This window comes from Oryzias melastigma, linkage group LG1 (genome assembly GCF_002922805.2).
Source record: "Oryzias melastigma strain HK-1 linkage group LG1, ASM292280v2, whole genome shotgun sequence".
Classification (NCBI taxonomy): domain Eukaryota; kingdom Metazoa; phylum Chordata; class Actinopteri; order Beloniformes; family Adrianichthyidae; genus Oryzias; species Oryzias melastigma.
The window spans coordinates 29,928,197-29,940,365 of NC_050512.1; the positions used below are offsets into that span (position 1 = coordinate 29,928,197).

General features: G+C 37.7%; 1 protein-coding gene across 1 annotated transcript in view; it reads right to left on the reverse strand.

Annotated features, from left to right (window-relative positions):
* LOC112157364 (protein jagged-1a) overlaps window positions 1-12,169 on the reverse strand; it is a gene marked incomplete at its 5' end in the record, with an annotated part of 47,801 nt that overhangs the window by 20,793 nt on the left and 14,839 nt on the right. Inside the window, 8 exon segments of the mRNA XM_024290063.2 lie at window positions 1,106-1,152; window positions 1,831-1,944; window positions 5,293-5,406; window positions 5,861-5,974; window positions 6,363-6,482; window positions 8,331-8,461; window positions 8,619-8,673; window positions 10,165-10,422. Coding sequence (XP_024145831.1) covers window positions 1,106-1,152; window positions 1,831-1,944; window positions 5,293-5,406; window positions 5,861-5,974; window positions 6,363-6,482; window positions 8,331-8,461; window positions 8,619-8,673; window positions 10,165-10,422 — 953 coding nt within the window.

Consider the following 12,169-nt stretch of genomic DNA (forward strand, 5'->3'; position numbering starts at 1 on the left):
TCACATTTAACTGGGAACAGATGATCACCTCAGTAGGAGCCAAATCAACCAAACAAGCTAGCACATTGTTAAAATACTAGCTTAACAATGAATTAGTCCATTAAATCTCAGTAGATACCAAATTATCCAAAAATGTTAGCATGTTGTTAAAAATGAGCTAACTTCAAAATTAGCCTTAAAAACCTCAGTAGCTTTGATGTCCTCACCATGATGAACGCTTTGATAACAATATAGAACAGGTTTCAAAGAGCGTAAAAAATTAAAGGAAATGGGTGAAAAAAAGAAAATCGCAAATTGCGTAATATTTTAAAAATGTGCGTGAAATTTAACAATACCAAAAGTACAAGCATGAATTTTCTGAATATGCTGAATGTTTGTAATTGCATAATTTGCAAAAATTTAAAGTATTCATTTCAATAAGGCTAAAAAATAAATAAATTAATCGCATAAATTGCGTAAAATTGTAAAAACCATGAAGTTTATGAACACCAAAAATACCAGGGATAATGTCCTTAACGAGCTGAACGTTTTGATACAGAGATTGCAGAAATTGTTGAAAGTGTTATTGAGTTTTTACATGACAAAGGTACGGAAGAAAAACAATAAGGAAGAGAAATAGAGACACTGTTGTGTGAATGCTTACAAAGCATTCACACAACTTCAACAATGGAACACGAAAAACATCTTTTTATTTTACCATAAGGTATGAACCATAAGTTTATAAATATGTGTTGTTAATCCGTAAAGTTCTTCTTCCATTGATAAAACTCCTTTGGAAGCAAAGACTGACCAACCGAGCCGATCAAGAACACTCCAAACACACAACCTCATTGTTTCTGTGTAGTAATGTGGCTCACATCTGCACACAATAAGACGGTGAAAGGAATCATAACAGGAAAACGCATTATTTGCCTTTTGAAAAGAATGAGGGCGAACTGTTTATGCTCTGCTGGGAAACGAAAACTTCCAAGAAATCCGACCCACGGTTGTCATCCACACTCAGCCCCACATGCAAGTCTCAGCTTTGTGTAGCTGCAGGTGTAGAAGAAGGGAAAGAAAGACGAGACCTGAAAGCCCCCCCAACCAAAAAGGAACTGACACTCACCTTGCACGTCGCTCCATTCTGGCACTGGCCATGGCAGTCATCGATATCTGCAGACACAGATGTGTTTCTTTTTAAGAGGCTTTCAAATTGAAATGAAGGTCAAAGACAAGCGAGCGGGAAAGCTGTATTCCAGTGTTAAATATGTGAAAACTGAATTTCATCCTATTGAACCATTTGCATTATTTTTGATACACCCATTTCTGAGACCCCATCTCATAAACATGAGCTCAACTTTCCTTAAAAACTCATTGTTTATAACTTGGTCAATGTTTTCTCCCCTGTAGTTCACCATCATTCCACTGGGGGCAGTAGAGGGGCTTTTCCTGCTCATTTCAAAATTGCTGCTTCCATGAAATCTCAAATACATTTTGGCGGGAAAAGTTTGCTAATGTCCAGAACTCCAGAACAACTGATCTACTGTTAGTCATTTCTGTATATTGACTACTTGATGTATTAAACAAATTGTAAAAATTGGTTGATAATTAATTCTTTATAATACAGTTACAGTATGTTAAAAATGTGTGGATCCCATTAGAGACAAATAAGGTGCTTTTTTCCTTAACACTCATGTCAGTATTTTTAAACTAATATTGTTGTGAGTTTAACCATTCAGAAAATTGACCATTTAAAAAAATCCTAGAGATCCTAAGTAAAATATTTTCTCTACATAAATTGAATGCATCCAGTTGTTTCCTCATATTTTTCCTGGGTTAGTTTTTCCTCACTGATGTTGCAGGTCTGGCCTCTCCAACCGGGAAGACACTGGCAGAAATATCCCCCAATCAGATTCCGGCATGATTTGGCATGAATGCAGGGGTTGTCGTCACACTCATTGGCATCTGGAGATTAAAAAATGAAAAATGCAATAAAAATGAGTTTGGAACACCAATGCTATCTTCGGAGCTGTAAAGTTTTAGACACAGGCGGAAACACTGTTCCTGGAAGATGTGTAGAAATACCATTTCTGTTTGTAAATATTTTTTCCATGCAAAGTGGAACTAGTTCTCTCTTTTTGTGGACAAAAATCTGAAGTAAGCAGAGCTGTGTGAACATTTGTTGAAAACAAATAAAGAGGGGGAAAGATTGTTTTATTGTCTAAATACCTGTGTATATTTGGACGATAACTCTTTCAAATCGCTGCTGGGAGGACTGCCTTGAAACTCTGCCCAGACATTTGTCTTCCCTGTGAAATGTAATAACCCAGCTGCTTCTGGATCACACAGACATCTTTTTCTTGGAACTTGTTGGTTTTCTTCTATCTTAAAATCTTCTTGCCCTCATTTATGTCAGGACACAGAGGATTACTATTATATTCTGATTTTGTTTTTACACCTTAAACAGGCTAACAAAAGAACAAGGCACTCTGCTGCAGTTATTAGTGCATTATTAATATTACGGTGTGCGGGAACAACTGACACAATAAGTCCATAATTGGAGTTTTTGTCAGATAAATGCAGCTTTTTTTATTTTAAAGTCAAAGGCTCGTCTTCCATTCTCACTGGATGTTTTCTACCTAAAGAAATGTCCTAAATACATTTGTTTATTAACTTTACTAGCTTGGGATTTTAAGTTAGCGTAGGGAGCAGCCGCTTTAGGAACACGTGATCAGGCGACTTGACATGCGTCAAGTAGTTTTCCAAAATAAAACTTCCTTCAGAATCAGACTATAAATACAATGGAAAAAAAATGTAGGTTGTAGTTTTTGTCCACTGAGGCCCAGTACCAACTGTTCTACAGACCAGTACCGGTCCGCAGTCCAGGGTTGAGGACCGCTGCTCTATAGTACCAACTACAGCAGAGCAGGGCTGGGAATCATTGGGTACCTCACGATACGATGCGATACACGGCTCACGATATCGATGATATACTGTGATAATTGGTAAAAATCGCCTCTAATAACTCCGATTATATGGAAGAACACGTAGTTTTTAGGAAAATATTTACCCTTTATTGGCTAGAAAACAATCATAATAAACAAATTATGTCTTATTTTGTGCAACAAATAATAGAAACTTTTATGCAAATCAGTAGTACCATGTCTTTGACGAGCATTGATACCAACTGAATTTAAATTATCTGTAAAATTCACTGTTAACAATAGTAAACAAGAATAGCACTGCCACTGCTTAGTTCAAAATTGTTGTAAACAACAAAACAAAAATGAAATAATTCCAGTAGCTGCCAGGCACATTGGTGCAACGTACGGCTCCTATCTACCTCCGGAGGAACATCTCACCAAATTATGACGAATATAAGATTTTACAGCCTCTTCAAACGAAAATAAAAGATCAATACTTTGTGAGAACCCATCGAGAATCAATCGCAGGATTAAAAATCACGATAAATCGCAATATTGATATTTTGGCACACCCCTACAGCAGAGTAGCAAGTCTCCACCCCTATGAATTGATTTTAATCTTTTACTTACTGTCATTATATCAATAAAAACAAAAAAAAAGTATAGGTCATTATTTACTCTACAAAGATAGAGCTTTCAATCTTTAAAATATTAATTCTGAAACACACCAGACGATGTCACCACAACCCTGAACAGTCTAGTACAGGAGTGATCATCACGCAGGATGTGATAGTAGATCGCAAACCATTAAAAATAAACAAAAAAGTTTTCTTAATACAACGCCTCATCCGTTTTCATTCTGTATTACTACAAAAATAGTATTAATACACACAACAAAGCTATGTGAATTCTTACTGTGTAGTTAATAATTATTAGTACATATTAGTGCATAGTATTTTAGACTGAAAATACTGTGTATATATAGACATACAAACGCTGGAGAGACAACATCTGGAAACGGCTCGGGGTCCCCCCAGAGGAGCTGGAGGAAGTGACCTGGGACAGGGAAGTCTGGACGTCTTTGCTTAGCCTGCTGTCCCCGGTTTTTAAAATAATGTTGTGTCCCATCTCTAAAGAATTCCATACATAAATGAGCCCAATTCCCCCACTAGCAGTAAGAACTAATTATGAAACTCCAAACATATGAATAAACCCCAAAGGTTGAGCTGAAGAAGAGAAATCCTGTGATAATATCAGCTGGATTAACTTAGAGCTGCTGCAGTTCTTTAGGACCACTGGTTAAAAATGCAGCTTTGACTAACTTCAAATTCTAAAAAAAAACACACCTTCTCATGATCTCTTAATGGGACTCAGTCATTCTTGTTTTGGTCCTTCCAGCTCCTGAACTACTAAATATGAGTCAACATTTCACTCTCAGGCAGATGTTTCATCTTCAAACGTTGGAAAACTTTATAAAAAAATAAATACATTTTAAATACATTTAAAAAGTTAGTGAAGGAATAAAATAAACAAGGCACCCGATTAAAAGATGAGACAGATGTCTTATTTGATTTTCCCTGATTGTAAAATGTCATCATTGTAGCTAAAGGTTGTTCTATTATTAACTTCTTAAAGCAGAGACTGAAAACTCAGTTAGAGGTGGAAATCAGGAGTCAGATACAAGGCTTACAAACCATGTTAAACAGCCGCACAGAACCTGGAAATCATGTGGTTGGAAGCAAATTTACAGTGAAAGGAGAAAATTCTAAGTGGTAGAGCCACAAACCTCAAACTTTACCTCAATAAATTCTCAAAATAAACAAAAGGGAAACTATGGAAGCTTTTCCCCCAATTTTCAGCATTTACATTTGAGAGAAAAAACAAAACAAAATTGTTCGTCCTTCTTTGGAGTCTGATACCACTGCTGAACGTCTTCTGGGTCGTAGAACGAGTCCTGAGTGACTCGCTGTCCTTCTAGTCTGCACCTCTAATGCATTATTCTGTAACTCATCTGGTCGCTGATGAAACTGACATCAACCGCAGGATCCCTGAACTGCAGATGCCTACGACGACATCAGCAGCACAAACTCTAAACTTCAGTTCTAGTCTTCTGGTGTTTAATTAGTTGTGAATTGTAGAAAAATAAAAAAGCATGTTCTTCATTACAACATAACAAGATGTGTTACCTTGTGGTAATGATGTCATTATTACCACAAAACGATAATGACAAAGAAAGCAAGGTAGACCCTTCACAGTTTCTGTTTGCAAAAATATAAAAATGTACTTAAAAAAAAGGAAAGTTATTGAAATTGACAGAACTTTCCATGTGAAATAGAAAATCCTGAAGAATGTAGTTAATTTTCTCTTAGATAAATGATTGAAAGCTGACCGATGAGGCAGGTTTTCCCGGTCCACTGAGGGGGGCAGATGCACCTAAAACCACCGACCAGGTCCTGGCAGGTTCCTCCATGACCGCAGGGGTTCTCCAGGCACTCGTCCACATCTGAAGAAGAGCAAACTCTGGTTGGTAATGTTCTTAAAAAAAAACCCTGATTATCTTTTGATCTACTGTAAAAGCCTTCCAGGTGATCTTTCAATTATAATGATTATCTATAATCAAAAAAACCTGTGCTGTTTTCTTGGATATAATTTCTGCAGAGCAGCAGGAGTTCATTAGAAATTCACCTTTGAGTTGTGGGAGGGGCTGTTGGCACAGAAACCCCGCTCCCTCAGAGCAGGGAGATTTTGACCTTCTCAGCATATTTTCTACATCTCAAAAAAACTATTTTTTCAAATGACGTGTTTCCATCTGCTCCTGATTCACAACAATTTGAATAAAGAAATACTCAGAAATGCAATTTTAAGCTTCATTTTCTTAAAAAATGTCACACAAACATGTTAAAAACACCATTTTCATCAGAGTTTGTCTTTAAAAGAATCCGAGTAGAAGAGCTCACCGGTGGAGCAGAGCGGTCCGGTCCATCCGGGGGCACAGAGGCATTGGAAGCTCTGACTGTTTTCTGAGCAGCTTCCTCCGTTCAAACAGGGTCCGGACAGACAGGCGTGCTCCGCTGCACAGACACATGTGGTGGCTTCAGCTCAGCTTACGTTCCACCTGAAAACTGTCTCAGTCTCCACCGCATACATTAAAGCTCTCAGAGTCAGAGTGACTGGGTTCACTTTCTTTATTTGCATGTCTTATGTTGGTCTAAAAACCACATTTGAGACAACTCAAACAAAAAAAAAAAAATATTTTAAGTAAAACACCCACTCTCTTGAATATTGATAATAAATCATAGAATTCAGTTGGAATTGTTATTTACAATAGAAAAGCATGACAGAAAACATTTTTAGACTCTTCCAAGTTTAGATGTGTGATATATAAAAGGTTAAATGTAGCTTTGCTAGAGCAGAAAATAGAGTCCTATCGTCTTCACTCTTTGAGGCTCTTCCTCTCACCTATCTGACAGTTGACCCCAGAAAAGCCCTCGGGGCAGGAGCAGTGGTATTTGTCTGGCCCCGTGTTGCTGCAGGTTCCTCCGTTCAAACATGGCTGCTGCGTTCCACATGTGTTTAGGTCTGCAGGTCCAGAAAACACTTTAGAATCACTTCGATTAAACAGATTTTTTTAAGTTTCTCTTTATGCTACAATCAAGATAATTCACTTTTTAAAATAATGTATGGTGGAATCTTATTTTGAACATTTTAACATCCTTTTTTTGGGACAGAAAATAAAAAAAATATGAAGAAGTTTATGATCATTTTTTTAATAGTTACAGCTTTGAAATATAAAGACCACTCCTATAAAAATTGTGTTTTTAACATGTTCTTGTGGTATTTTCTGATAATGAAGGGCATATTTAAAGAAATTTCAGCTCAAAATTGCGTTTTTTGAGTTTTTCTTTATTCAAATCGTTGTGAATCAGAAGCAGATGAAAAAATGCTGTTTGAAAAAGATCGTATTTATGATGTAGAAAACAAGTGGGGGAGTGGAGAGGGGAAAGGGGGCGGGGTTACTTCACAGCAATTATCTCCCCGCAACTTAAAAGTGAATTTCTAATGAACTCCTACCGCTCTTCACAAATTTTGCTCTCAAAAGCAACATTTTTTTTATTTTATTTAATACCGTGAACATTAACTTGTTAACGCACGCGATTATTTAACCCAAATTAACGCGTTCATATTAATCAAATGCTCCTGCTTGCATTAAAGACATTGTCGGGTATCATCCCACGTAAACCATGGTTATTTACAGAAGAAATAAATATTAAATCAGTTATTAGTACTTTAACCTTGTTATTTGCTTAGGTTTAGATCGCTTTTCCACAAAAAGCGACTATTTGATCCGCATGTTGTCACGGTAACACAATATAACGTTGCTGCACCACGACTGCAGCAGAAAAGAAAAGTGATGTAAATGCTGATCGTCATGATGAGTTAAATAAAGAGAGAAAGTTCCCTTCTTGCTGCTCGTTTTTGTCCAGATGATGAAGGAAAATGTTCTAAAAGCAGCCTGCGCAGTGATGCGGAACAGTGACCAGAACTTTTGTGTTTTTAAGATCTGTAGGTCCGTTTCTTATGGCTGTTTCTCAGCATCTCTGTTATTTGGAGTAATACTGCAGACATTTAAGCCTTTAGAGTTCTGCTTATCTCACTGTTGATGTGCTTTGCTCTAAAATTACATTCTGGGTTAACACTTGATACATTTAAACATTTCAGACAAAAACTGGCCAGTTTTTGTTCAAAAGCCGCATCTTTTCATAAATTTACCCTAGTAAAAACATCGCGATTAGTAGTGATCAATCACAAAACAAAAGTGTGATTAATCTATTTTTGTTTTTTTTCGCCGGTTGACAACCTTAATTAAAAATAAATGCTCTAAATGTACAGTTTTGTGTGCTTTTATATAGTGATTCACAGATAAAAAGTAAAAAGTGGTCAGCAAATACTGAAACTAAAAAAATATATATATATTTTTTCCAGGTTTGCGATTAATTTGGTTTTTATTTTTGTTTTTTTTTTAAAATCGATTCCAGCCCTAATTTTATTATAATTATATAATACTACTGGGAAAACGTTAAAAATGGATGAAAAGATGATCAGAGTGGGTCTTTAAAAGGAAAACGACAGCTGGAGGAGACTGCAGTCAAATCAGTACAGAAACTAGTCTGTTACTCAGGTAACAAAGTCACAATTTTAGACTCAAGTCTCAATAAAATCAACGGTCACGTTAAGACCAATTGTTGCTATCATTAACATAATACTGAATTGATTTGAATTCCATTCAAAAGCTTATGATTTGATTTAATAAATCAACTGATTTTTTATTTCCATTCAAACCGACTGACGGCTGATACTATAAACTTTTTTTAAGCTATCCCTATTTAAGCTGAAACCCTCCTCCAGCGGTTGATGGGGAGCGGTCACCTTTCTCACACAGCTGTCCTCCATAGTTGGTGTCACAGATGCACTGCCAGGGCGCCATACAGCTGCCATGGACGCAACCAGGATGGAGGATACAACGGTCACAGTGTTCCCCCTGCCAGCCATACAGACACCTGGGAGACGAGAGAACACCTTAAAACTATTTTCACTGTCGTGGTTATCTGATGGACTTAAGTACAATCGGCAGAAAGTGAAGCTATTAAAGCATCTTTAAAAGGAATGCAAACAGACATTTTTTTTAAAAAAACCCGATTGCGTGCGAGTTCTTACTTGCATTCTCCGGGGACGTCGCAGGAACCGTGTATGCAGCCCTGCTTGCAGATGGCTGCAAACAAACACCCAAACAAACAAACAAACATTAGGCAACACAGAAAGTTTGGAGAGAGGAGCACCATTTTTCTTTTTCCCACCACGAAGGAATGACAAAACTGCATGTAAATCTGTGCGGTCGGCTACACCGAAATGAGATTATCTGTGATGGGAGAGTGAGGTTACCATGACAACACACTGCATGAATATGACTTGGAACTAGACAAGCTAAACCATCAGTTAAAATTAGATTTTTTTTATTATTATATATCGTTTCGTGACAGCTCCCAACTGCTCCGCTTTAGAGGAAATTTTCATGTAAAAACTGAACTTCCATCTCATGACAGAGACTGCATCACATACTTTTCATTACTTTTGTGCCTGGAACTTCTTGTTTCTCCATTTATTTACCTGCAGAGTCCAAAGCAAAAATAAAGCTGGACTGTTCAAACTGACTTTAATAATTGGCACCAGCTGCCACGGGATTTTAACCAGCAGCTTTAAGCCTTAGTCACATGCATCCGAATGAGGGTTGACCCGTACAGGTGCTGTGGGTTTTGGGGTTGTCCGGGTAGTAGATGAAGGCTGACTCCATTCTCAGCCCAGATTTGAAAAATGCCAAAAAGGGGGTGGGGCTAGTGGAGGCTCACTCAGTGGTGGAGGTGTTTGGAGCTATGAGTGACCATTAGGTTAGCTTTATGCAGCATACAATGGGTCTTCAATATGGAGAGTGGTTTATCATTGTTATGATCAATTAAAAATCAAATAAAATCTGAGGGTTTGCATGTCTGAGAGTGGTAAAATGCAGCTAGCATTATAGCTAATAAAGGCTAACATATTAAACAAACAATCCAGAGTGAAACGTTCATTAAATCCATCACCAGGAGGGAGTTTGCTGGATATAATGCCAACTGCATTCAACCTCTGTGGAAAGTTGTGTAAGCCAGTAGATTTTTGACGACTGAAGGCAAAACACCTACGAGCCATGCTAAAGCTGACAACTGACCGTTACAGAATCAAAGATAGGCGGGGCTTTTATATTGGAGCTGCAGAGCATGATGACGTTAAACTAATGGGACTTACACCAGTTGACCAATCACAATATTCAACTGCAATACCTCATGTCAACCTGTAGGGGGCAGCACACAGACGGTTTTTGACTATATTTTCAGGAATTGTTTTTAATTCAACAAAAACTTGGCAACAACCAACACACAGCACTTTTAAAACCCCATTTATAGTCAAAAAAAGCTGATTTAGGAATTGGTGACCCTTTAATGAACGTAAAGAAAATGGAACATACCAATGTTGTGCATGTAGTAAATGTATCGTGTAGAATACGTAAGGCTAATGCATACATGACGGTACCCCTCTCTTAAACGGTCAGGGCAAAAATGCAAAGCACAAGGCTCCCCACGGTTGTTTTATTTGGTGAATAATCTTTGGTGGAATCGTTTGCAGCAGTTTCAAGTGGCTTGATCTAAAGAGCGACTTTCAGAGTCCTCACCAGCATTGCAGTCCGGCCCCGACCAGCCCTCCAGGCACGTCTTGATACCGTTCTGGTCACACGTGTAGTGGCCAAAGAAATCGTCTCGCGGCCGGCAGAACTTGTTGCAGCCGAAGCCAAAGTAATGCTCGTCGCACCGCACGCGCACCTGGAAGTGGAACTGAGCCACGGCGCCGTTGTGCTCCAGCTTCTGCCATTGGGGACTGGGGGTGATCATGCCGGAGTGGGTGGCCTTCTCAATCAGCGTCCCGCCAACACCTAAGAAAACAAGACGTTTGACATCAGTCCGAAAAATTTATTATTCAGTCATTAATTTTAGTTGACCTAAAAATGGTTCTAATTGTTCTTTACATTATCGTCTTTAAACCAGCAGAGAGAATGTACAAGCGCACCATGATAACCCTTCAGAAACTTTAAGAATGCTGCGCGGCTTTGTGGTATTTCACCAGCGGGGTGGAAAGTGTGGTCAGGCCGAGGTGGCAGCGTCTGTCAGCTGGACGGAGCGCAGAGCCGAAAAAGCCTCAAAGGGGGCGATGCCACGAATCTGGAGGTAAACTGTGATACTTTACATCAGGATGGTGGATAAAAAATCGGCAAAAAATGGCACCATGGTAGCAAATTCAAAAAAGGTTGGTCCCCCTTTGTGTGGGATATTTAAGCAAACGTCCAAACTTAACACTTCATTGATGAATCCTGCCTGAGATGTGGATCCTACACCTGTCTGAAAACTGCAACTGCAATAGAGTAAAACGAAAAAAAATATATCCAATAAGAAAAGAAGGAATCTGACGATTATTACTTTTATTGATGAGGTCCAGATCCAGATGATCAATATACCAAAATACAACTTAATTACAAACAACCCTGCAAGGTAGCATCTTGTATGCTGATCTTAGCTGATCTGGAGGAAGGGTCATCTTGTGGCAATGGTGTAATAGTTTTTTATTTTGTTTTACTTTCAATAAAATATATTTTATACTTTAATACTTTTTTATGTACCTAAAAATAACCATACTCACCAAATTTAGGAGAAAAACAATTATTCAATCTTTTTAAAGAGTTGCTCTGGTGCTATAAAAGCTGACCTAAATTTAAAAAAAGTAGGTAAAATGTTGTGATCAGATCCTCTGATTGTATAATTTTACCTTCAGTTTAACTGAAACTTTTTTTATTTGGGCTTGACGTTCTTGTCTTTTATGTTTTTTTTAACTAGTGACCTCTGTCTGCGAAAGGTTCCATATAAATAAAATGTATATGGCATAGTAGGTTTTTTTAAGCTCAATAAAAGTTGTATTGAATTTGACTGAAATCCAAAAATTGTATAATATTGTTTTTTATAATATAGTCCAGCAGCACAGGAAAGTACCTTCCATCTCTTATAAAAGTGTTTCCACAGACATAGCAGCCGTCGTCTTAGGATATTTAGTTATAGCTTAATATTATTTTCTTGTAAAGTTTATCCCTTATGCCACACTCTGTCCACAGATGAAAAATGGGAAAACAGTACATGAACGCCCTTAAATACCTTTTCCTGATTTAAAAGAAGAAAAATTTCATTCTATGGTGTATTCAGACTGGAAAAATGATTTGTTCTGGACCGAGTCCGCTTAATGTGTTCCGGATCGAGTCCTAAACCTTGCTTTTGGTCTGTATTCAGACTGGGATCTACCCATCGACAGTACATAGAGAACTGGACTGATCATCCCCTCTCCCCCATCGAGTTCCAAACAGGAAGTCACCGCTGGAATCACACAGACTTAAAAATTAAACAGTTCCCACTCGATCATTTTGTTTGTCAGAATAACCATTCTTGCTCTGATGTCTCTTTTTAACGTGTTCTTATGGGGTCAAATCAGGCAAAAAAAAACTGATAGAAAATTTGAAAAAAACTTTTTTTGAGAATTTGAAACAGTTTTAAACTCGAAAATTCATATTGAAAACTTGAAGGAATTATTGAAATTTTGAAAAAAATAGAACTTAACATTTGAAGAATATTGAAAACTTG